Source organism: Aplidium turbinatum, chromosome 1 (assembly GCF_918807975.1).
Source record: "Aplidium turbinatum chromosome 1, kaAplTurb1.1, whole genome shotgun sequence".
Lineage (NCBI taxonomy): Eukaryota > Metazoa > Chordata > Ascidiacea > Aplousobranchia > Polyclinidae > Aplidium > Aplidium turbinatum.
In genome coordinates this window covers 10,960,828-10,988,498 of record NC_137472.1, presented here as the reverse complement: position 1 = coordinate 10,988,498, position 27,671 = coordinate 10,960,828, and the positions used below count along the sequence as shown (strand labels likewise).

Below are 27,671 nucleotides of genomic sequence, written 5' to 3'. Positions count from 1 at the left end.
AAACTGGAATATTTGGCTCAAAATGAGTGTTTTTAGACTTCTCTATCTCTCGGGCTAATTATCCAGAAAAATGCTTATTTAAGCGTAACTCAGTTGCTCCTAGCTCCGCCCCGATAGCTCAGTTGGTTAGCACGCGACTTCGTGAACGAAGAAGCTTCAAGATCAAGCGGCGCTGGTTTGACTCTCGGGTTGAGCGCTTGAGCAACGCATCCAAAAGACTGCTCTCCATTCAGCGGCAACTAATGGATGGAATAATTCTCCGGCAACAAGATTTCAACAATCGGAAATTTCACTCTGTCAATCTCTGTAACCGGCCGTGAGTCAAAAGCCCCTACAAGTATGCGAAACTACCAGAAATCTCCTATCAAGTATCAAGGCTTTGTCAGTCCGAGGATAAAGATTCAAAACCAACCAACCAAAACCAGATTTCAAATTAAACACTCACAGCATTTCTTATAACTTACTTCAAAATTTGTGCAAAAGTCTACACTAGAAAACAATGTCGTTGTGTAACTGATAATAACAAATAACCGAATAAGTATAGAATGAGTTCTTGTTACGATTTTCAGGAACGTCTTTTTCAGGAACCACGTCTGAAATGGCAACCGTGACTATGGTCACCATTTCACCAGAAGAAGCAATACAAAGAATCGAGGAGCTTTTGGAAAATCCAATGAATATTGAAGTCAGTGATAGTTAACAGGAATATTAGCCTACTGAACCAATCAGTGGCATATTATCACATTCCCGGACAGCCACTTTATCTAGTCGAGATCTGGTGTAAATCTGGTGAGATCCGATGAAGATCTAGATAAAGTGGTTGTCTTAGTTTCCTCTAATTTTGTTTTGTAATCAGTTAAACAAAAATACAAAACTTAGTTTTTTATTAAGTTTTTGTCTACTTGAAAATCGTGATGATACAGAAAAATATGCTGATGATAGCCTACTGCAATAAATCTACAATAAAATCTTAATCCTTTAGTTAAACGTTTTTAAGCCTCAACTAAAATCATCTGCATTCGTTCTAGTAAACAGTTAACACCAGAATATCAATTACAATTGATTGAGTTAATGACCACATCCCCCCTCTCCCCAAACAATAAGCAGCAATAATGAAGAATCGTGTATGTGTTTTTTCGTTGGTTTTCCAATATAATTTTCCAGTAACTTATTTTTTGTTGGTTTTAAATCACTCTTTGTTTTTTCTCAAAAAGATAAGATTACATTATTTTTGTTTTCGAGAAGCTTTATCCACCGACTGAAAAGGATTGGTGAGATCTTGATCCCGCGGTTTCGTATGGCCTGCTTGTAAAGGTTTTGAACCATTGACTTAGGTTCAGTCACAGAGATTAACAGAACTAAGTATCCACTTGTGCTGTTGTCTATGAATTATTCCATTTACCAGGTGCTGCTAAATGGGGGGCAGTGCTTGAAATGCATTGCTATAGCGCACACCCCGAGGGCCGAACTAGCTGCAATTGATTTCGTGTTTTTTGTTGTTCATAAAGGCAAGAGCTGAACACTGAACAGTCTTCCTATCGGGGAGGTTTGTGTGAAAAGCTTAGCATGACACATAACAGATGTGTTTTGTCGAGTGTAGGCTATAGGCTACAAAGATGGCTTGGCAGCTTCACATTTTTTAAAATTTTTAACAGTTGGATCAATTATCTGAAATAGCGGAACTATCATTGAGCGTAACTGCCCCTAACCAAAATCGAGAAATTGTCATACAAATACTGCTCACTGCTGCTGAAACTGTCTACCGTACAAGATCCAACGACATTCAAAGTCCAAATGCAAATTCTTGGATAAACTTCTTTGACAATATTTTGGTGTTTCCTGATTTGAAAACACAAGAGAATGCAAAGGTAGGCTGACTCAGTGAGAACTTCAGCTCTGACTTGTAGGAGACTCGCTAACTTTGTCGTTTGTGTGATCAACTTAGAGGTTATATAATTTGTGTATAAAATCTCTATTAAAACAAAGAATATGATTTTTTTTTCCCGTTAATGAGATTTATATTTCTCAACCTAAGAGTTACAGTAATTAAAAAAGATTTGAGATAAAAGTTACATAAACAACAAAATATTCTCTAAAGCATTCACTGTAAAAAAAACAACATTGAACTCAAGACAATCTTAGTTTAAAAATGGTAATTTAATTAATTATTGATTTTATGAGAATTATATTTGTTGAAAAACAGATCTATTTCCAACTTACTGTATTAAAGTACTGAAACATTTATTTTTAATTTACCTCACAGGTTTTCTTAAATGTCACAAGCACAATCTTAATCAGCAAGATTTCTAATCCTGCTGCACCTGAGCTTGTAGTTCCTTACGTCATCATCAGCAAACTAGAAGAATACGCTGTTGCTATGGCAACCTCTCTGCTTAGGTCTGAAGATGAACAAACTCAGCAGCTTAACTTTCAGTGAGATGTTTTTGAATATTATTTTTGCCATAACTTGTTTAGTCGCATCCAGACAATCCTGATAATCAGCAAACTTGAAATTCAAATTCGCTGATTCAGAATTATAGTTCAGTGTCACATTTTGATAAGAGTCAACCAAGTATTAATTTTATAGACTATAAATGCATGAGATTTATTTCTTAGAAATTTTTACACCGCAATAATTTTTAAACAAATCATTAGTTGTAGAATTTCATCAATGATGATGCCATCTTAGAAACGTCATTGTGACGTCATGTCGAGAAAGTGCAGACGAAACCGGCTGTGACGTTGCCAATGATGACGTAACCGCTTCAATTCTGACTCCGGATGATCGCGCCTACGTGACGTCACTGACCTATAACCCGAATTTGAACTTTGACCTTTTCTCTGGTAATCACTTTGGGAACTTGCATGCTCGACTGGGCAGCACTTTGTTTACTGTGACGTCACATAATGAGGAGGGCTTCATCTCCAACACGTCAGTAGAGATGACGTTTCGGAAGCTGGTGAGTAGGAATTAATCAAAAGTTTAAGGTTTGACGCCAGAAAACATCCATGACTACTTATCTAATCCTTACCTTAGATGAAGTTTCAAACAATGTAGTTGCTATTAATCAACATCTGAAAATGGAAAAGTCAAAACTCATGTCTCCTCCACCTGGGCAACCAATTTCTGCATTTGAATTAAATTTCGAATTTGAATCTTACTGTACATTTTGAACCTTGTGTTAAAAGAATGCTTTGGAATTTCAAACAACAATTTCAAAAGATCATTTTGTTTACTATTGAAAGTTTGGCGACAAAATGTTGATTTGTTTCTCGGCAGCCGATCGTAGCAAGAATTGACAGCGATAAACACTGTGTTTCGCCCATGAGGCTAAGCTCATCAGTATCGCACCACTAATTCATGCTACATTGGTAGTCTCAGATAAAAGCTTCTAAAAATAACTGAATAGACGTTGATTCGAAAATAAGCTCTTGTCACTATAGCAGGTAATCTATTGCTTTGTTTAGCTATACGGTTTGACGTCGTTAATTTAATGTAATGCAAAGCCACAGTACATATTTTAAATAATGCTAACTTCAAATTATTGAAAGTTTTTCCTTTTTAATGTTTTAAGAAAAGCAAATAAAAGTTTTATAAATCTTATTTTTTGTAAAGATCAGAAACATCTTTTATATGTTTTAAAAATCGTAGTCATGTTTTTGTTAGTTGATGAATAAGATTACTTACTTCCTCTTATGTCCAACACCGACTTTGCAGTTGATTTTAATCACAAACATATTTGAAAGGAGGGTCACATATGCTCGTTGTGTTTAAAAGCAATTGTGATTTTTCGACAAAAGATTGTATCTGCAGCCAAATCTCGACAACAATAAAGCTATCTGCGCGTTTATTCTGGAGCCTAGCGGTGGTTGGTCGGATTCCGGGTGCAATGTGACGTCAGAAACGGCTGTAAACGTCAGCTGCTTGTGCAATCACAACACGTCGTTTGCTTTGTTGTTTCTGCATTCGGATGTCCAGGTATAAAAGAGAGACTGTGTGTACGATTTCAATATTGTGTTATTACATAATTTTTTATCTGTGATGACAAAGTATTAAGTCGCTTTGATTCCAAGATGAAATCAAATCAATGAAAAAATCATGAAAGAAAATCAAGCTAAACATTAAACCAACGACAAGAACAAAATAAAGCTTAACTAGAAAGAAGAAATGATTTATACTGAAAATTATAAAAACAAAGATGGCAAGAAATGTTTCAAATAGCTTGATCTATGAGAAAACATAGTTCAACCGATCCAAAATATATAAACAAAATTTTTTTATTTCTTTTTTAAAAAAATTAAAAAATAAATATATAAACTACTGCACTGATGAGACCGGGAGGTCGAAACGGTGTGCACTGTCTGCAGTTAAACAAAATTTTTATGTATATATAATAATAATATAATAAATATAATACAATATGGAAAAACACAACGGCCACAGGTTCCTCCTTCGAAAGGTTTTTTGTGTTATTTCATTAGGTGCGTTGCCTGTACTTGTTCTGTGCTTATAAAGAACTCTACACCAGCTAATCCTATGCAATTGAATAAATCCTGCGCCTTTAATTACAAATCATTTTGACATTAAAAACAGATATATCTTTAATTCAATTAAAATAATCACTTAATAAAACAACAACAACAAAAATTATAGCATAAAACAACAATTGAAAAGTGAATTTAAAATCCAACGAAATTAATTTCCAAGCTATTGTCATGTTGCATTTTACGCCCATTGCAACGCCATACAACACACCGCGATAACAGATGTAACAGAATAAAGAACTGTAGCAGCGAGGGACATCGAGTCAGCTGCTCTCAAATTATTAAGACATGCTTTTGAATGTCTTGCAAGGACAGTGGGGCGTGCGAAGTAGTGTCGGACTTTTCAATAATCTAGCGCACACGCTCTCACCACTCGGCTAAGCTGCTGACTAAAACGTTTTGACTTTATTTGGCTGAATTAAAGAGCATTTTTTATTTTTTGTTGTTTTGCATTTTTTTCAGCAACACTTGTTTCTATTCCCATTTTAATTAAATAAAAAGTGATCTACAGGCCTATGCTTTAACTTGTTCAATGTCTGATGCTGTTTGTTAAAAAAAAATGGTAAAACTGTTATAAGTACCTGTAAAGAAACCTCAATAAAATGTAAACAATTTTCCAGTTGACCGCAAATGAAGAGAGGAACTTTGAACTGATCACTTACATAGGATGTGGAACTTCCATTACAGCACTCATGCTCACTGTTTTCAGTTTTCTCTATCTCCGCCTCACTCATATTAAGGTGTTGTGCTTTGGTGTTTTTAAAAGCAGTCCAAAATTTTACAAAGATTTTAAAAAAGATAAGCGCTGGAAGGCTTATAACCTGCTTGGAAAAACATTGAAATCTTTTTGAAATTTTCCTAAGATGTTGTAAAATTTCCCAAAGGATTTAAGCTACTTTACATGCTGTAAATTGTATGAATTAATTTGTCAAGTAAATTATGCGTATTAGCCTACGGTACTTTGAAACTGCTGTATACCAGCATTCTCTAATGCAGTGCTTTTCAACCTGTGGGATGGTACGCACTTGTGCGGATGAAAAAAATTGCAGTGCGGATGACAAACGTGGTGCGGATGAGTGCGGATGAAAATTGTGCATATTTTTACTTTTTCTGACGTGGAATAATTCAAATAACTATCTGAACATGAAATCACTATTCAAATCACTAATTCACTATCTTTTTTGTCTTCCCATTGGCATAGACACCACTGCATTGAGCATAGCCTATTTACGAAAGTGGACAATAACTTTTCAGAACATGGATTGATGTGGTCGAAATGTAAGATTGTGTCCACTGACGGTGCCAGGGCTATGGTCGGAGTTCGTAACGGGGTTATTGCCCTCATAAAGAAAATCTCACCGGAGGTTATAAGTATTCACTGCATTTTGCCCCGCGAAGCATTGATTGCCAAAAAACATGTCATTGAAGAAATCAACTTACTGTCCACTCGCTGACGTGGTTTGTGACGTCATTAAAATTGTAACTAAAATACTGAAAAGCTCAAAGTCAAATCGTTCGTTTCATGAACTTGTCAAAGAAATGGGAGATGGTGAGCGTCTTGTTTATCACTCCGAAGTGAGGTGGCTCTCTCGTGGAAAAGTAATGGAGAAGGTTTGGAAATTACAAGGGGAACTTGTTGTGTGGTTTAATGAGCGAGATGATCATAAAGCTCATTTGATTCAAGACTTATTCTGGCTTGCCAGGTTAGCTTATCTTGTTGACATATTCGGTATGCTTATGAGTTCAACGCCACTCTACAAGGAAAGGGAATTGAATATTCGAAGCGAACTCAAAAATCACTTCATTTAAGCAAAAAATTCAAATTTTGAAAGAAGAAATCTACAGTAACAGTCTTAAAAGTTTGAAGACGCTACAGACCTTCATGTCTACATGTAAATGAAAAGAAAGAAAAAAAAAATAACACAAGTTGGAGCAGCGGATCATGAACGTGACGAGCTCTCATGTGCCCACTCTGCTTGATAGTTTTGAATCTTATTTTCATAGCCATCAGGCACAAGCATTAAAAACAAAGCTGTGGGTTTTGAACCCCTTCTGTGAACAGGAGCCTCCGGGACCTTTGGGTCATACTTTCAAAACCAATTTTTTCCAGCAAGCATTTTTCAATCGCGGAAAACACGCTGCATTTTGGATAGGAGTTCTGGATAGTTCTTATAAAGACCTGGCCATCCAAGCACTAAAAGTTCTTGTACAAAACCCCACAACTTATTTGGCCGAAAAGGGCCGAAAATAGTGCACTAGTTGACATCAAAACGAGGAAAAGGAGTTGTCTTCTTGATGCGGCACTTGATGGCCTAATGAGGGAGCGTTGGAGCAAGAAGTTGTACCTAACTGGTCTGAAATTGCCATAAATATTCAGCAGCAACCGAGTCATTGAATAACCGGTAACCTACTTGTTAGACACTTGAATAAAAAAGTGTTGAGTCTCTTCATTTTCTTTTTGTGTAATAATTCTCGGTTGGTTTGTGCGGATGAAATTTTTGCAAAAAAATGTGCGGATGGTTCTCAAAAAGGTTGAAAAGCACTGCTCTAATGAGTTTATTTCGACTTTTTTTCTATAGGCTAAAAACATTTTTCAACACAAAATAAAACCTGAAAACAATGTATCCTGCCGCTAAGGGTTTGATCTGGTAAACGCTTGAACATGACCCTACATTCGACAAGAAAGAAACCTTAATTTTCAGTTTTTGTAACCACATGTTTTTCTTCACAGCTTATGCTTTACTTTCTTCTTGTCGATTCTATGGTCATGTTCTAGTGTTTATCGTTTGACATAGCCTAAAAATCTTAAGTGTATTGATTGAATAAACTAATCAGATTTATTTAAAACAATTTTGCTTGTTCAAACAAAATACTCACTTCCTTACAGCGCGTGGTTTTGCATCTAAACTTGGCCATCACATTGTGTCTTGCTCAAATTATCCTGCTGATCGGGACAAGCACAGATACAGACACGGTTTGTTAAGTTTCAAGTTCAACCCGATTGGTTTGTTTGTCATTCTATGATGAATGTCTAGTTTGTTTTAAGTTTAAAAACATTGTGATTGTATAATCGAAAAAATATGTAGCCTGGTATGTTTATTTTCAATAGATCGATACCTGAGTTGGTTAGCGCGTGACTTTGTGAAAGAAAAAAGCTTATAAATCAAGCGGCGCTGGTTCGACTCTTGGGGTGTGCGCTTGAGCAACGCATTCTAAGGACTGCTCTCTATTCAGCTGCATCTAGGTGAATGGAATAATTCCCTGGCAACAACACTTACACAATCTGAAACTTCACTCTGTCAATCTCGGTGAACGGCCCTGTGTCAAAAGTTTCTACAAGTATGCGAAACTACCAGGAAAACCTATCAAGGCATTGTCAGTCCGAGGATAAAGATTCAGAACCAAAACCAAGTCAGGCCATACAGTAAACAACATTTGCTAATTTTGTGCGGCATTGATGGACATATCTTTGAATAACCTACAAAAGTGTTTAACATCACAACATGTTCACACTCAGCTGCCTGTTGCCGATCTGTGCAGGGCCTTGTTTCACTGCCATTGTAATTTGCCCTGGAGCTACAGTACAACGAATTAACCTTCGAATGCCATGGCACAATGCCCTTTAATGTTTTTAGTCGCCATAGTTCGTTCTAACTCACTAACCAGCAAACTCAGTGCTATTAGACTACTGTAAAATACAACAACATTTGAAGCCGATTAACGGTCAATGACCAAAATTTAATCATGATTTCTTAGCACTTTGACATCTGTAATTTTTTACTAAGAAAGCAAGGTAAGTTGGCTAGCTTATGTATGCAAAGAATATAAATCGGCCTAAGTGACTTCGCTACTATGTGAGAGTTTATCAAACTGCATTGATTTTAAAAGTAACATCCGGCAAATACCAGGCAGCAAAGTCCGTCATTTTTACATTGATTTAATATCTGCAAACGTTGAATCAACCTACAAAATGATACATTAAAGATTTTTGCAATATTTTTAAATTGTCCTTTCAATTACTGCCCTTTTACAATGCTAGTTTCTTATTGAATACTTTCAAACAGCCACCATGCAAAGTTATTGCTGTTCTTCTTCATTTCTTCTTCATGGCATCTTTCTCGTGGATGCTAATGGAAGGGATTCTTCTTTACTTCCAATCTGTAAGAGCCGTCAAAGGAGAAGTGAATTTCAATTTAATGCTGGGTACGTTATTAGAGATGTACGTATATAGACATGTTAGTGTAATCAATAAACACTATTAATACCGTACTACAAAAAGTGCTCAATGCCAAGCAAAAAGCCAAGCAGAGCAAACTTTATTACGGAACTTCTGATGATCCCCCTTTTAGGGTGAAACAGGCTGAAGAAGTTTTAGAAACTAATAACTATATTTGATGTCGGATGACATGTTAGTGTAGCCTATATGCATTATGTAACATAAGTACCATTTTATCGCTGGTTGAATGTGGATTTGGATTACTTAATCAATTGCTCCAAACGCTATCAAACTTTCATCGGTACCGGTATTATGTAGCCTACGTATGTTAATAGACATGTTAGTTTTCCAGGGATAAATGTAGCAGTTGCAAATGAAGCGCTGAAAGCAGCAAGCAGAGGCAAACTCATTTACACTAAAAACTGAAACGGGCAAGCTATGCGCTTCTTAAGGTTTCATGGATTGTTACTATAAATAATAGATAACAATTATTAGGCACAAAACTTATTCAAATAGGTTAATATTTATACAACATTTCTAAGCTATCACTTTATCACCAGAACCAGCACCTAGTGGTGGTTCATCTAGAATGAGTTTTGAAATACGTGTTTTATAAACGGAGTCCAACACTATTTAAACTCTCATTACTTTTTTTGTTATTTGTACAAGGGGTACCTGTAATCTGTGGCCGCACATAATCTGCAGTACAGCAGTATGGTACACACAGTTTTTGTACTTTTAGTATTCGGTTGGGTGCTTCCCCTCGTTATCGTGGGAACGTCTCTGGCGGCCGGATATGACGGATACGGAAGTGATAGAGGGTGCTGGCTGTCTATCAACAATGGCTTGATCTGGGCATTTGTCGGGCCCGCTCTTGGGTTTATTTTGGTATTAAATTACACCTAATCTTTAATGTAACCAGCTCGGTGGCTTAGTGGTTAATGTGTACGCCTCTGAATCGGTAGGCATGGGTTCGATATTTTGTCAGGTCATGACCTACTAGAACACGGCCAAATATGTTGCTATTTGAAGAAATTTCTAAGAGTCTGAATTGTTACAATCATAACTACGGCAAACCTGTCATCTTCCCATTTCCAGAAGTAAGTAAAATAAGCAATATTTTCACCTAGACATATGTTTGGCTTGTTTAATCGGAGATTAGGTATGTACGTTGAGCACAGTTTACACAATTGTAATGTAATATGTAAGACTTTCCAACTGCACCCTGGGCCTGGAGGTAGTATCGTTTGGTGCAATTGCATCTTCCACTTAAAATATCAAGGATTTTTTATGAATTCTATGTTGTAAGCTGTTCATTTGATTTAAAGGGGTATTAAAGGAAAAACCTGACTTGGCGATTTTCTACGTTCTTTGTGTTTAACATGCTACCATAAAACGATTTTCAATAAAATTTTGCCCCATTGCGGTCTGACCACCATTGTGCGCGTGCTTTTGTCAGAGCTTTCAAAACGAGATTGGCCTGAGCAACGAAGCGTGCGACTGTAAAGAACGTCATAAAGTCTACGTCATAAAGTCTAGCAATCAACCGATCACGCAATAATTGTTACTGCGGGCGATTTGACTGTAGGCTATGTATGTATTTACATCAAAACAGCACATTTTAACATCAAAACAGCAGACAGTTTGCTCAAAACATCAGATTGGTAACGTGGCTTTTGTTATTGCTGGACTTTATGACGTATTCTTGAGCTGTGTTTGCACGTTTTGGTCATTTTGAAAAAAATGAAAATAAATGAAACACTGGACTTTGGGCCTTGCCAGCGCCATTGAAAACAAATTTTTTTGGGTAATTGTTTTTGAAATGTATTCTTGAATGTTCAGTTTACTCATTTTAATGCTTAATTCCGGTTTGAAATTTTCCTTTAGTATGCCTTTAAATGCCAATTTAAATTTTAGTTTGTTTTATTTTTCGCCAAGTTTAATTTTGCAAAAAAAATAAGTCTTTTGGCGAAAGATCCTGCTATACAAAAAACCTAACGACTGTATGATAAGACTACCTCCAGGATGCAGTTGGAAAGTCTTACATATTTTACATTATTATTGCATAAATTGTGCTTAACGTGCATATCTAATCTCTGCCAAAACAAGCCAAAAATATGTCTAGATGCAAATATTGCTTATTTTACATACTTCTGTACGTGAGAAAATGACATGTTTGTCATGGCTATGATTGTAACAATTAAGACTCTTAGACATTTTCTCAAATAGTAACATATTTGGCAATCTTATTCCTGCTTGGAACTGAGCAATAGAGTTCAGATTCGTCGGGTAATGATATAGGCTACCCAGTTGCGCCTCTATACGGCTGCATTGACACTGTCTGCTTTGTAAAGCGCTGAGGAGCAAAGCGTTCTACGATGGATATAGCGCTATATAAAAATGCACATTATTACAGTAAGATCTGTTTGTAGAACAATGCGTGAAGTATAATAAATGATTTCATACATGAAAAGGCTAACGTTTATTAAGAAACAAATTCTTTGATAAACAAAATAAACTTTAAATAAAATCGTCAAATCTGTTTCAAGTTTTCATGTCAATTCCATTTGTAAATCCCTTCAGATCAACGTACTTTTACTTGGCTCTATCGTGCAAGTATTCCTCAAGCTCAAGTCGAACGCTAAGACAGGAGAATGGGAAAAAGCCAAGAGGACCATCCGGGCAATTGCACTCCTGACTCCTCTTTTTGGAATCACCTGGATCTTTGGAGCCTTGGTAGTCAACGACGCCACCAAGTGGTTCCTTTATCTTTTTAGCATTTGCAATTCCATACAGGTCAGCAAATGAAATTGTTGTTTTATTCTTACACCTCAACTTGGATTTCACAAGTATAGATAAAAACGACCTGTTTTAGACTAATCTTGAGGGTTTGTTGTGGTACTAGCCGTTTGTCACAAGCTTTGGGTATACATAGCCCTAATCATGCGCAATGACGGGTGATGTTGGAGTCAGAGTTAGCCCTTACGAGACAACCATACTCTGACTACAACACCACCCGTCATTGCTCATGACTAACCCGTTAAGTTCGTAATTAATTTTTTGTTACTCGAATTACTGTGCGCATTTAATTTAGCGACCAGTGCCGGTCTTTGGGATGTGCAAACCGTGCGATCGCACAGGGCCCGCAAATTAGGGGGCCCGCAATTTACTCAGAAAATGCAGTAATTTTGTCATTTTCAAAGGAAAAATTAAAGTGAATTCAGCAAAGGAATTCGCAACAAGAAAACATAGAGACTCAACGAATTCAACCTATTTCGTCGCCTGAATATTTCGCACCCTGAAAAGATCGAGAAAAAAAAACGACAGAGCCGAAATCGCTGATCGGAGTTGCCGCAAACATTTCAAAATTTCTCGATCTTTTCAGGGGACGAAATAAGTCGAAATTTAATTTTGTTACACGATTTCAGGGGACGAAATAGGTTGCATCCAGACTCAACATACTGTAGAGACATAGCTTTATTTCCGAAAAATGCCAAAGAAAGCATGATCTTATCCTTTTGCTATGCCACCGGACAGCACCATTTCACAGTAATACTCATACCTAAATTTTTGTTGAACATGCTCTCAGAATGTCCCAAATTCAAAGTAATTTTTCAAAATTTTCTGGGGGAGGCCCCCCAGACCCCCCGCCGCTGGTTGTCGTCTTTGGCGATCACGCCGCCCCTCCCCTTTCAAAGTACCTAGCTACGCCACTGAATTGGATTATTGTCATTGGGACCCGCAAAAGCATATTCCGCACAGGGCCCGAAAAACCCTAAGACCGGCACTGTAGCGACTCTCAGCATTTTTTGTCGCATTATTACTGTGTAGTGAATTGGGGAGTCCCCAGCCCACAGCGCAACATACTTTTGTTTTAATTTTCTTTTGTACTTTTTCCTTCATTCAGTTGTTTTGACCTTTCCGGAGAAGTCGATATTGGATTATTGTTTTCTGATGTAATCGCATTATCGAGTCAGGCTGCAATTGTCATTGGAAACAGTGTTCCTCGGTTTCTTCAAAGCGCCTTTAAACAAATAGAGGAAAGAGAAATTAAAAGTGCTATGAATAGCTGCGATTGCAAAAGCAACAATAGTTGTCTTGCGCACAGCAAGAGCGACCGACTCAGACGATAATTGTTGCCATACGCACTTACCAGGCTAGGGAACTGTGTTTCTAAATCCGTGATAAACCGTTGTTGCCACAGCGAACCTGCAGCATCAGGCAAAAGCAGGTCGTTTGAATCTACACTTGTGAAACAAGTAATGATCATGCTGTCAAAAGTGACACTCAATATATTACTCAACTTGAATTGCTTACAGTTGAAACCAATTTGCTGCAATAATATTCGTTCAAAGAAACAACTTCATTCTTCATGGTGTTTTCAGGGGGTCGCCATCTTTTTTCTTCACTGCTTGCACAATTATGACGTCAGAAAAGCGTTTTTGAAGAAATACAGAAGAAACATTCAAAACAATCTCCCTTTCTTCACAAGCATCACGCCCACGTCATCAGGAATGACATCTCTCAACAGCACATCAGGGTCTATGTCAACACCAAGCACGTCTCACAAGGCGTGGAAGTAATCATCTCGCCAAATCACGAATTGAAAATAATATATAAAGCCTTGCAATATAGAAAATACTGTATTTTTCAATCAATAATTTACTAGTTTATGTTAAATATGTTTGATTTAACTGTTTTACTCAATATGATTGAATAACATTATTCAAAACATATACAATACACTAACAGATTAACAAGAAAATAAATTCAAACGTTTCCGACAAGAACTCCAATAGCTTCGATAGTCCGCCCCGATAGCTCAGTTGGTTAGCGCGTGACTTCGTGAACGAAGACGCTTCAAAATCACGCGGCGCAAGTTCGACTCTTGAGGTGTGCACTTGAGCAACGCATTCCAAGAACTGCTCTCCATTCAGCGGCACCTAATGGATGGAATAATTTTCTGGCAACAACAATCGGAAAACTTCACTCTGCCAATCTCGGTAACTGGCTCTATGTCAAGAGCCTCTACAAGTATGCAAAACTACCAGGAATAACCTATCAAGGCCTTTTCAGTCCGAGGATACAACTTCAAAACCAATTCAAAACATTCCAAACCAACCAATTCCTTGCCTTCGTCAGGAAATAGCCTACCAAATATATTAAAACAAATAACAATTAACTGTAAATAACGGTAATGATAATTGACTGAACTAAATTACAGTTATTTGTTTTCGTCTCCACACGTTGTATCAATGTATGAAAATGATTGATTTGCCGTCTAGGTGGTAGTGGTTTAGCAAAACAAATTTCTTGTTGGGTTGTATTTAATCGATGTGGAGGAGTACATCTGAGACAATTTTGAGTTTTCATTAAATTCATTAAAACATTGATAAAACTAATCACGGACAGAACATTGATTTTGAAAGATTGACGCTTTACGCAATTGCGTTTATTACGCTTATTACGTTTATTATGATTTGACGCTTTACGCAATTGATTGACGCGTTACGCAAGAAGATTGAAGATTTACGCAATTGCGTTTTATGAAAAGATAATTATACATACTGAAGTATAACTTAACCTGGTGTATATAGCGCACGATTGTAATAAACTAGCTATTTTTGTAGTTGAGTAGTTTTGCTTCTGAGAGTAACTTTTGTTTCATTTGTCGTAGTCAAAAACACACCCACTTCTTGTGTTGTAATAGCCTTGAAAGTACTGTCGTTAAAACAGTAGTTGTTAAACATTCATAAACTAATGCATTATTATTAATAGCATTATATTTTTGTCAATGCTCCATGCTAATATTATTGTTAGTAGCCTATTGTGACAATAAAAATACGTATTGTAGTCAAATGGTTTTAAAACTGTAAGAAGATGAGGAAATGGATATTTATCAGATTGATCTGCAATCAATGCAAGAGAAGGGTCGTTAATAATACAACGGTACTTATAAGTGAATACTCATAATAATACATAATACTCAGAATAATACTCATAACAATAGGTGAAAATGAAAAAAGACAGTTCTCAAGACGTAGCCTACTGGTTCCAAACGTTAGCTTTCCGCCAATTTTCTCTTGGAGTTGAGAAAATGCCTAACCAGGCGTTGTGTACCAGTGATCGATCCAGGAGTAGGGTGGCTATTAGAGCGATCGGCCAACCTAAAACGTAGAAAAGTAATTTTATCAAGGGAGCCATAGTCTTTTTGTCAGTTATTGTTTCGTCCCATCGTTTTATCACTCTAGATCAGTGGTTCCCAATCTTTTTGTTGTCACGGACCCCTTTAGACAAATTATTAATTCTGCGGACCCCTACCTAAACTTTGCCTGAAACTCAATTAACATACTATTGACTATTGTAATAATTATGCTACTCAACTACTGTACTCAGTGTACTGTGTCATATTGCATTGCCGCTATGACTCCTGCGGCAAATATCAGGTTAAACAGTTGCTCAAATAAGAAAATGAATGAATTGTTCAAGAAATGTCAGCAGTATTTGAATATTAAGGTGACCCAAAATGCCATGCCGAAACTTTTTTCAACGTAAGCAAATTTAATGAGAGGGCTGTTGTTGCCTTTCCTGAACTAAACGACTGAACTGTGCTTGAGTTTTTGACAATGCAACACGCACGTCATCTTCAACGTCCATGCGATTTTGATGTTTAGTTTTTATTGCAACAAGAGCTGAGAATCCTGCCTCGCAATTTAGGTAAGTGGTTATGTATGGTATCAAAACAATAAGCGCTTGCTTTGCCAAGAATGGGTAGGTTTGCAGTTGTGAGCACCAAAATTCTTCCACAGTTTTTGAATGAAATTCAATGCGTAATAACTCTTTTGATCTCAAATCAATTAGGTCATCTTTACTGAGATCGTCATAGCTAATGTTGCTCAAGTAAAAAAGAAAAGGATTTCGAATTCATATTTCAACTTCGTGCGGCAGGTGTTCTAAATTAAAATAACGTTGAAATGAGATTTGTAGGGTTTCCATTTCCAAGTGTGCGCAAAATTTTTCTCTCATAGAGATCAAAATACTACATTCTCTTTGAGTTTCATCCATCAAGATAAGATCTTCTAACATTGGAAAGTTAGCGTAATTACCTGCTTCCAATCTGCGTTTCCAAACCGGCAACTTGGCTAAAAACGCTATCAGTTTTTCAGCTGCATCAATTATTGTCACACCTGGTCCTTGAATGCCACAATTAACATTGTTAATATGACCGAAAATATCGGCTAACTAGGCCATGCCGTATAGAAAACTTTTACTCTCAAACAATTTTGAGAGGGGACTTCCTTTTGCTTTCAAAAGAGTTGAATACCTCATTTTTTAGCTGCTGCAGTCGTTTTAAAACTTCTCCTCTAGATAACCAACGTACCTCAGAATGATACAAAAGTACTTCGTAATCTGACCTTACTTCTTGACAGAGCGCTTTAAAAGTACGGTGGTTTACAGCTCTGCTTTTGATGAAATCAACAACTTTCACGCAAATCGTCAGAATTTCTTAGAGACTTGCTGGGAAAGTTTTTGCTGCTAAGGAGTACCTGTGCAAGAAGCGATGGGTAACAACCACGCGAGGAGCTTCGTTTTTTACTAAAGCAGCAAATCCGGATTTGTTCCCGAGCATAGCTGGTGCTCTATCCGTGCATATAGAACAATCTTTTTTTCCAAAATTCATCACGGTAATCACGGACCACCAAATGCTTTCTCACGGACCCCCAAAGGGTCCGCGAACCCCAGGTTGGGAACCACTGCTCTAGATTCTAGAATGTAGGCTCGTAGAGCTTTGCTTATTATATCAACATCAGTGTACCTCCTTTCATTATTTAAAGGGGAAGTTTCATTTTCATTGCAAAGCTTCTTCAGCCTTGAATGTCATTTGTGAAAAATGCTTAACTCTTCAAACTCTGCAAGTTATAATCTGCATGGTAACAATGAAACATTGCCTCCCCACGGAAACTATAATTAACTAAAGTAAATGAACAATAAGTTCACAATATGTGCAGAAACAACGTAACGTGATGATAGGGAGGGAGTCTTGTAAATTATACAAGAGAGCAAAAAGGATATCCTTCGAGCCAAATCAGGGGCGGATCCAGGTATTCAGGTTAGGGGGGGGGGGGGGGCGATGTCATTGACTTTCAGGCAAGTGATCAGCCAGGCACAAATAACGACGGGGGTCTCCCCTAGAAAATTTAGATCGAGTTTGATGCGTTGAGAGCATTTCGAACACAAATAATGAGAAATTGACATTCTATAACTTAAAAAACCTTCAACAATGCTGTTGTTTAACAAAGGGAGGGATGAAGAGCTGATATGCTTTTGCCATGTCAAGTTGAAGCCTGAGCAACCTTGCCGCATTTATGGTTGAGACTGAAGGTTTCACTCTTGATTGTTTCACGGCAATTTAAAAATTGACCTCGGAAAGATAATAACAGGTAATTTTGTCTTCCCATTATTGATGCAAACATTGAGGTTATAGACTTACTGTATAACTTCGAGGTTTTATTCCTCTAACAAGTTTTGAATTGTTACAAAGAGCAATGAGGAAAGGTTATGCATACATTCAACATAATGAGCAACAAAAGTGGGAGCCAGGTCAAAACACTGGGTTATGCTCCACCCCCCGTAAAATCACCACTATAGGCTAAGTATAGATTGTAAATTTTTATTTTGGACGAGCGAAACACTACAATTTGTGCAATAGAATGGCAGTTAAACATAGTTAAATGACGACCAAAAGATATAGTCCTTCTTAAAACGTGTCATGCACGGTCGCTGCACCAGACAAATAAAGAAACTAACAATAACAGAAACAACTATTTCTGTGGACTTCACAAATAAATCGAAAATAAAAAGCTACTTTGCCGGTACGGGTAATACTAACAGGTGTCGTACCTTTGACTACAACACTAAGTTAAGTTTACGGTTTCTACTGTTGGCAAATCGATTTATCACGGAGTCTGTGTCAATTAAAATGTCCCAATGCTGGTATCGTAAGGCCAATCCATTCAGTCTTTCCTCGCCGATGCTGTTCCTCAGCCAGGTTTTCAACGACCGAAGAGACGAAAAGCTTCGTTCGGCTGATGCTACGCTGACTGGCAAGATTAATAGTATTTTTAGAAGAGAGTCTACGATTGTGTACACATTTTCATCACACGGTTGTAAAGCTTCTTCGGTAAGACTGCAGCAGTCGTCATCGGTAAAACTGCAGCAGTCGCCGGAACAGTTTTATTTTCCCACTTCTCCTTCCATAGTTGGATCTCTGAACCTAGAACAGATTCCACACTATATACATGACGTAACAAGCCGTTGTAGGCATTGCAAATGACCCTTGTCAATGCTATCGGGTCGGTACTTGAGCAATTTCGTGGTAGCAATGATGCTAGATGCAATTTCAAGGTAGAATTTCAATGGTTTTAGTTCCACGTCTGACTGTTAAAGTTGCCAATAACCTGCTCTGTCCAACCAACTTATCTAGGCTAAGGGATTTATCGCTATGCTCTACAGTGCCGGCAAAAAGTTTAGAAACTTTTTAAATTTTAGTAATTTCGTTCGGTAATTAGACTCTGCGACGAAATAATAGCCTTATAGGCCTACTATGTTATTATTATAGCCTAGCCTAACCTAATCTTTGAACATGGCGAAAGACTTATTCAGCATTGCTTTCGATATGTTGTTTTCCAAATCGTATACATATAAATGAAGAATAAAGCTACTTTCTTGGGTTTTAGGGGGGGCGATCGCCCCAATCGCCCCCCTCTGGATCCGCCCCTGAGCCAAATCGATGTTCAAAGGTGTTAAATTTATGCAAGATTGAATAAACATTGGTTTAAACAAAATAAGTTGAATTTCTCTTGTTTTGGACATGCACATTTTTTCCAAATCTTCTCTAAAGTTACTTGTTGGATCCGTCCTTTAGTACTTTTGTCCTTTCGTACCGTGCGTGTTATTGTAAACTACTTTCGCGTCATCTCGTGGCAATTGCAGTATTACTGAGTTAGCCACTAACCTTACTGCGTCGAATTGCACTTGATATTGTATTAACGCCTCAATTTTAGTAAGCTACAGCTTTTTAGTTGAATGTTAAAAAATATTTGATGGACCCATTTAAACGAAACCACACACCATATAACTAATTTGATTAAAGCACTCACTGATAATTCTAGAAGAGGTTTTTGAACGAAAATTTCAGAGCAAATGTTCAACTCGGAACGCCAAATTCATACATTTGTATGTATGAATAGTAAGCAGCCCTTGATGATGATGTATGCATGTAATTATAACAGAGATTACTGTGTTATCGCAATGCATAGGCAAAGCTTTATCATAATAAAACAGATGGAGAACATACCGCGATAGCGTTGACAAATGCAGTGTTAACCTTCAAGTACCAATTGTGAACGTATTTGCAGTGGATCATAAGCAGGAAGTTATTCTAGGGTGGAGTGTTTTGTTGGAATCATATAGTAACGGTACGATATGTCTGTTGTGATATTTTCTACTGGATGTGTCGTAGCGAACCCAAATCGCATGTGCATTTCATCATGAAAGCAAAACATTATTCCATTTCAAGCAACTGTAATCGAAAACCTTGTGCGGAGATCGAAACAGCAATGGATTCTACTCATTCTTACGATGACACTCCAGTACATTACATACCTGATGACATGGATGGCGGAATTGTATTGTCTCACAAGAGGATCAAAGAAATGCGAAAGGAAGCGCCTAATGGCACAGGAACGACAAGTTCAAAGCTAACTCTGAATGTGAAAGATCTAAAGGATAATACGTATGGATATTTTAACAAAAGCTACAGAGAGGATTTCACCAACAGTCCAAATTTTAGAAGATTTCGAAAGGTAACAATAGTAGATCATTTTAGTGCTGTGTTTAGCCTCCTGCTTTTATAATCACAAAAAAGCCAAAAATAATGCAAACGTGAAGAAAAGACAAAAGCTAAACGATTTACAGTAAGTTATGTCTCTTTTTGCTTTCCTACATATTGTGTATAACTGTAGCCTACATACAGTTAAAAATTAAATGAAGTTGGTCACCAGGCATTTGGTTCTATAAATGGCACAAGTTTTTCTGATGTAAACTGTACCAAACAATAACAAGGAATAAACACAGATTATCACCTGAAACACCTTGTGGTAGTTTAGCTTAGTTTACACAAGAAGAAGTTGTCGTGTTATTGAATTGTAACCTACCTAGTGTCGTGTCTGTAAATCTGACAAAAATCGTGTTGTGTGTGTGTGCCAATGTACAAACTTTCAAGACTGATCTGGAAACTTATTGTCTTAAAACGAAAGTTACAAATTGCTGAAAATTCATCAAACTAAAAAGAAACTTAGCCTATACACGTTAGCACCGGCAAACAAACACTTTGTGCAGTATCCACTCAAAGTTGAACGAAAATTGATCATACTGTATTTCCAGCTTAGAATCTCGCAAAGGTTCATGAAAATGGCCAGAACTCAGTGATGCATGAAATCAAACAGAAATGATGTTACAACCACAAATATTGAAAACGTTTGGTTTAGTAATTTATTGAAACTTATAGCCTATTGGTGAAACGAGCAAACAGTAGCTCCAAATTAAAAACTGTTTCTCTTTTCTCACAACGATTGAATATACAGTATGGCAGCAGTTTGTACATTTACGATTTATTTATGGGCATGTTGGTTGTCTTTGTTGTGGACATTGCTACCTGGAGGTGAGGCCTGATGTGTCACATTTTGCAGATTTTGTTGCCTTGGGGAAGCCGCAAAAATGAGAAAAAATAAGTTAAAAAACGATTAATCTGACTGTTTGCAATTAAGTGATTAACAGTCTGGCTGAAATTTTCTGAATCAATTTGTCTTTGTCTTTCAAAGGCTGGTGATGTTGCAATCCAACTTGTCACTAGGGAAAGACAGTAAAAATATACGTCACTATTCGATAGCGTTATTCGTTGCTTTCTGAGTATCGAATGCTTACACCCATTCCTTTTAAAAATAAATATCGAATGCCCTTTATTCACTGCTTTTTTATGCAAGCAACGAAATTGTAGGGACCTGTGATGAATTTCCATTGTTTTTAGCTTTCTTCAAAATGTAATTCTCCCATTACACAAGCCAACACACTTTTTGTGTCAGCATAGGAATTGTCATTCTAGGGTATATTATGGGTGCTGAATTCAAAAATCACATCAGATTTTTGTATCACAACAGGATTTTATGATATCTGAATGCAAAATTGGTAAAATCGACTCCTGATCTATATTGGTAGACTATGGCGTTTCAGGGAATTTGAACCCTTCTTGTCAACAAGGTTTGCGATAAAGTCTAAACAAGAGATACAAACATAATATTAATGAAAACATTGAGGTATTTCAAGACCTGTTTTATCTTTTTTTATTTTTTTATTTTATTGAAGTCTTGTAACTTGAACCCAATTCTTCAAAGTTTATCTGCTAACACTAAACGTTCAACGTCCTTTTTTTACAAGAGTACATTGTTATTTTTTTGAGTTCAAAAGTAGATTTGGTGACTGTGCATTGTGCAAATCTCCAATGCATATTTTAAACCTTTTGGTTTTGCCATCTTTTCCTTTTGTTGGTGCTACAGTTGTGTGTTTGTAATGTCATTCGCTATATGTTTGCGCCAGCAAAGAAAAATAAAATTGAAGAAACTGAATAGAATAGACACATAAAAATATGTTCAATTCTACAGAAAAAGGGAAATCTACATGCACATTTGGGAAACGTTACTCTGGGACAAACTTTCGCTTGCATAATATTCGTGAATGTTGTGTGGATTTAGGATTTTCATTGATCTATCGTCTTAGGTTTCCTCACAAGCTTTACATGCAGTATGTGGAGCCCATGATTTGTCCTGATCACCTAGGCGAATTTTGAAGTATGCAAGATATGCTTGTTTCACAAAATTTGTTATGGTTTGCCTTTGATTTGGAACAATATAACATCCACATATGTAACAAAAACATCAGGGTCATTTTCACATTTTCTCCTTGAAGATGCCATCCTTCTACTTATTCACACCACAAACAGAATTAACACCTTGCTAATATGAAAAAATCTGAATATATAAAAATTCAAATAAGAATGAGTTATAGACAAGTTTCAAATAAGCTTAAATCTCCACGTTCAGCAGTAGCTAAGTGAACTCTTCACAAAACGAAACAGATAAAACCGATGTTATATATCAAAGAGTGGAGTGGTACTAAACATTCAGGCGAAAGTAAATGTAACCCTGTTTGTAAGGGGTGGTTTATGGACAGTTCTCAGAAGGTACATAAGTTGGATGGTCTAGCATAGACAGATGGTCCACTATAGCCAGATGGTCTAGGACTCTAGGTGACCTTTTTGACCAGTTGCCCATCCAGCTAGGGGGCCTTCTGACTAGAGTACCTTCTGAAGATAAGTCGGTCACTCCAATGGTTATGGTGTCATAATACATCTCCGAATGTTACAACATAAAATCATTTCCATGATTACGACAAATTTTAAAACACTTTTGGCTCATAAGGTCTTTATAAAACGGTAACAGTAAGAGAAAATTCGGCTAAAAAGTCAATATTATCAGAAAAAATATCATGCAAAATCTCAAAAGCCTGATGTGATGGGTAAAATCTAATGTGATTTTTGAAATCAGCAGCCTCAATATACCCCAAATCACATCTTACATTGCAGCAGTGCCGGTCTTTGGGATGTGCAAACCGTGCGATCGCACAGGGCCCGCAAATTAGGGGGCCCGCAATTTACTCAGAAAATGCAGTAATTTTGTCATTTTCAATGGAAAAATTCAACAAGTGAATTCAACAAAGGAATTAGCAACAAGAAAACATAGAGACTCAATGAATTCAACCTATTTCGTCACCTGAACATTTCGTACCCTGAAAAGATCGAGAAAAAAAAACGACATAGCCGAAGTCGCTATTCGGAGTTGCCGCAAACTTTTCAAAATTTCTCGATCTTTTCAGGAGACGAAATAAGTCGAAATTTAATTTTGTTACACGATTTCAGGGTACGAATTTTTCAGGGAACGAAATAGGTTGCATCCAGACTCAACATAGAGACATAGCTTTATTTCCGAAAAATGCCAAAGAAAGCATGATCTTATCCTTTTGCTATGCCACCGGACAGCACCATTTTACAGTAATATTCATACCTAAATTTTTGTTGAACATGCTCTCAGAATGCCCCAAATTCAAAGTAATTTTTCAAAATTTTCTGGGGGAGGCTCCCAGACCCCCCGCCGCTGGTTGTCGCCTTCGGCGATCACGCCGCCACCACCACCTTTCAAAGTACCTAGCTACGCTACTGAATTGGATTATTGTCATTGGGGCCCGCAAAGCATATTCCGCACAGGGCCCGAAATACCCTAAGACCGGCACTGATTGCAGACACATTTTTTTTATCTTTTTCTTTGGCCTGCGTTATATTTATGTTTCTTAAAAAACTCACTAGTTGTGAACAAAGACATATATAATTAACAAATCGTTTTCTACGCAACAACCCAACCACAACTTTCACCAGTGATCCTGTTCAATGGCGATTGATGGCTCAATTTTTTCCGTGGTAGCAAAACGTTGCATTATGACGTCAATTCGTGTGATTTCATCCACAATAACTTTTAAAGAAATAGCTTCAGTTTCAAGTGTTGCTGTGAAATAACAACTAAGCTTATTCAATATCTCCGCAATTCACCTCCATGATGAGATCTTAACATGATTTCACCTTTGCTGTTCCACAATCGCAAACACATTGTTGTAATTTGCCAATTTTAAATTACGTAATTGCTTGCTTTTTCTTTTATTTTGAAAGTGCTTTATATACCTCGGCACAAACAAGTTTTACATATAACATAAGCATTAGCCTACGACAATTCTTACTTACAAATTCAAAAACTCTATTCATTCTAAAAAACGCTAGTTCAAATATTGGTGTTCTAAATTCTGCAATGCGAACTCGCGAATAAAACGATTCCTTGAGACTCATTGCGATACCTCTGTGTCATCGAAGCTTTGTTACGCCAGCAGCGTATCTGCTGACCTCCAGGGGATTAATAGACATTTAAATTTAATAAAACCGAAAACCCCTGCATAATCATTATTCGTTTCTCACTAATCGATATTTAGGAGAACTGCTAAATCATTTTTTGTTGTTCACTTACTTTGTCGTCAAAACGAAATTACGAGATTTAGTTTTAGGATTACTATCCGAACTAATCCCCTTACGGTTTTCGAACTTTAAAGGATTAAGGAACATTTTGCGGCAAAACAGTTCAGAAAAACCATGCCAGTGAGAGTCGTTAACAGTGTTGCTAACTTTGCGGTTTTCCAGCAAGTTTGGGCTTGTTTTTTGTCGAGTTTTTGCGGGTTTTTTTAGTTTGCGGGTTGTTTGTTTTTGGGCTTGTTTGTGGCCAGTCAATTTTTAGTAATTGCTATTCATTGCCTTTTTTAAGCATCGATAGCGGAAAGTCATTGCTTTTTTGGGCACTGTCGAATAGTGAAATAGTCATTGCTTTTAGACTAACGACTTCCAACCCTGTTGCTACTTTCCTAAAATCCCTCAACAATTTGCTTCGTGGGAGAATACTCCTGGATAGCCTTTTAAGTTATGAATTTCAATAAGAGCTTGCAAATGAAACAAACAAGAATGAAACAGACTTGTGTGATATTTTGAGGTGGTAATTCTTTTTTTCGGTAAATAATAAAGTATATAAAATAGAAAGTTTTTTTCCAAAATCCTCCGCAAGTGCCAGTCTTAAATGTTTGTATTCTAAATTTTTCAACTAGTTGTATGTAGTAGCCTACATTGTAAAGCTGTTGAGAAAAAAAAAGTACACTCTATTGCTCTATACTTTTTTAAGCAAAGATCATAATCTGCTTTGCTACCTACCTTAGAAAATTGATGTTTTATCTATTATATTTTATCTTCTCACACGCTTCACCTATGTTAGTTTGGGTTTGTTTTGCATGTTCACAGAGTAGCCAATGCTGGAGCGGATTTAGATTTTCTAACCGATAATTTTGATTTTCAAACCTGAATTTTAAGTTTCTGATAATAACTTATATTTTAAATCAAAAGTTCTTATTTTTTAACCGAAAGTTTTGATTTTTTAATCGATATTGTCGTTTTGCATCTTGATGTTATGCTGTTGAATACGGAAGTCATTGCGAATCAGTAGCGCATGCAGAAAAAAATTAGGGGGTTGCTAGTTTAGAAATGTCGGCCGAGTGATATGCGACAATAGTGACAGTGACAATAAGCCAATGCCCATCCCTTTGATTAATATTTAAAGGCACTCACGGCCCACAACCCACCAGTTGCCGTAGGCTATATCAAGATTCGTTCTCTCAATCAGAATAAAAGTTGACCTAGTGAACCCCATGCTACTAGCACCATCAGCATCCTCATCCGTACGTCCACTCTCGCAATCTTTTATAGATCTCCACTTTTCGTCATGTAGCCTATGACAAACTATAATTAGCTTTCTGTTTGCCACCACAACTAAGTGCAAAAACAACAACTAGCACGACAACAGTTAAACTAATTTTGTAAACAGTAAATTCGATGTGGGCGTTATTCCTACTTACAAAACATTCAAAATTAGTTCGCATTTTCAACTAAAGTCCCAGACGCCTTGGTTTCTCTGCTCAAATGTCGTATACAGTTTTACATGTCCGTGTGGTTCGGCATTGACGTTCGGTACATCCACCAGACATTTGACCACGAGAGTACGGGAGCATCTGAATTTTAGGGAATTAAAGAAGTGCCATCAAAGACCATCATGGAGAGTTATTTTTGCACAGATCAAAAATTCTCTGCTAACTCATTAAAAATTTTACGCAAAGGCAAATCCCAATTTGACACCAAAATTCAGGAAGCACTGTTAATCAAATGCTACAACCCAAATTTAAACAAACAATTATTTGCTGGAGGCGCGTCCATTCTCCTCAACATTTACGTGATGTAGGCTATATCACGTTTCCTGTGGTGCAATTTTTTTGTATTTATTTATGTAGTTTCCTTTTCCTAATGTAATTTTACTTTCAAGAAGTTGAAATTTATTGCATTTTTATAAATATTTTCAGGTTCTTGATGAGGGCTTAAGTTAAGCCGAAACGGTTCGACTGTTAAATTTTCGACTGTTAATTCGACTGTTGTATTGTTGTGTCTTATTCATATCTAAGTCTCTGATCTAACCTGTAAGCAAAAGGTATAAATGGGGAACATACAAAAACTTCATTTTTGGTTACGGGTTTGGGGGGGGGCTTGAGCTCCCTTAGTCCCATGCTGGGTGCATTACAGTTGCGAGTAACCAATAAAAGCTTTTTAATCTAATTACACTATTGACTTTGAGGTGTCGATGCACTGAGAGGGAGGTCCACCAGCATGGATCGCCGGGGCCAGGCTTCTAATGGCGAAGCGGGTCAGGGAGACAGGAGTAGCTTTTCACGATGCAAAAAGGTCAGCCTACGACAGCTCTGGCGGCCCGTCATATGGAGTGGCTGGTATACCGACCGCAATTTGCTAGCCGGCCTGCGCCCACGTCTCCATCACGTGACCGTAACACAGGTACGTTTGGCTCCCATAGCCGGTCCGCCTTATGCAAAGCGGATAAACTTTAGGTCTCCCACGAGAAAGAGAAGCAGAGCTATTTAAGGAAAATTTAACTCTCCTGGGAAACAAAATTTAAATAAAAGTTTATCCAGATAACTTTTTACATCTGTAGCCTACTGATAGCAAGACAACTTCGAATTTGGTTCAATTCCTAACGTTGTCTTCCTCAGAATGTTTTCGGTTTGACCAGACAAGGCATCGAATCCATGCCTACTGATTCAGCGCGTTACACATGGCCGGATTTAGCTGATGGAGGCCCGGGGCACTTTTAGATCGGGGGGCCTCGTGCAAAAAATATTTTCGTGCCGATGGCGTGAAAAACCACCTTTAGCCTACGTCTACAGTAGCATTAATCCAGCACTGCACTGCACAGCACTTTGCAGAAACTTGAAAGGCTGAAAGAAAAAAAAACACAAAATCGCATTTTTTCCACGTCGGGGGGGGGCCTTCAAAAGGGGGCTCACAAACCACTAAGCCGCAAATCAGGACAATTACGCATTTATATCAAATCCTGATGTCAACACGATTCCAGCTTTCATCTGTAGAATTTTTACATTATTCAAACACTACCACGAAAAAGTTCAAGAAATTATTTCTTTGTTCACACCGTACCCTATAACTTTGATCTGTCTATAGAGGCAACAAGTAAGCAATATTACGACGTTGCTTTTACATATTTAAAATTTTTACAACTTTTCTGACTACAGCATAAAAGTCACTCCGATCAAAACGTTTAAATTTTTTTAAATATTGAAAAACTGCACCTAAGGAGACAATACGAAGACCATAGAGCAGTGTTTCTCAACCTTTTGTGGTTCATGACCCCTTTTTAGGTGTTTAATACAGCCTGCGACCCCCTTCCTGCTATATTTTCTATAGATAAATAAATTAGCACAAAAATACATTTCAATATCATTTAATTTCAAAGAACTGGTGAATGTCACCACTTTTAATGCGACGGCTGACTCTGTAACTGCTTGGCCAACTTCGAAATTAGTGTTTGAGTGCTTGATATGATATGGACAAGAGCCGAAAAACCACTTCAGCAGAGGTAGCCTATGTTGCGGTAAATGGAAATAATATTCGAAAAGGTAGTTCAGATAGTTGTGGGTGTGATTTACGCATAGCACACCAGAACTGAGAGACTGGCATTTCATTAAAAACGTCACCTGCCGAAGAATCATTTTCAAGATCATAAAATTGGTCTTGTAATTTATCTGAAATGTCAGCAACATCCGAAGCAGTAGAGAACGAATTTTGTACAAATGCGGCATC

The 27,671-nt window shown here is 37.3% G+C and overlaps 1 protein-coding gene across 1 annotated transcript; it reads left to right on the top strand.

Moving 5' to 3' along the window:
* The first annotated feature begins 598 nt into the window (after positions 1-598).
* Positions 599-13,626, top strand: LOC145775875 (adhesion G-protein coupled receptor D1-like). Its single transcript, XM_082587302.1, has 11 exons — positions 599-685; positions 1,656-1,868; positions 2,264-2,433; positions 2,690-2,960; positions 3,815-3,979; positions 5,166-5,285; positions 7,433-7,519; positions 8,610-8,748; positions 9,504-9,649; positions 11,345-11,557; positions 13,147-13,626. The coding sequence occupies exons 1-11, from the start codon at positions 599-601 to the stop codon at positions 13,342-13,344; spliced, it is 1,809 nt and encodes a 602-aa protein (XP_082443428.1). The 3' UTR covers positions 13,345-13,626.
* The last annotated feature ends 14,045 nt before the right edge of the window (positions 13,627-27,671 follow it).

What these genes read in the sequence shown, in the direction of transcription:
- LOC145775875 (XM_082587302.1), top strand. Translation starts at nt 599, where the DNA reads ATGGCAACCGTGACTATGGTCACCATTTCACCAGAAGAAGCAATACAA. An exon ending in AAACACAAGAGAATGCAAAG is followed by an intron (nt 1,869 to 2,263) that starts GTAGGCTGACTC and finishes TTTACCTCACAG; the next exon opens with GTTTTCTTAAATGTCACAAG. An exon ending in GCATTTGCAATTCCATACAG is followed by an intron (nt 11,558 to 13,146) that starts GTCAGCAAATGA and finishes TGGTGTTTTCAG; the next exon opens with GGGGTCGCCATCTTTTTTCT.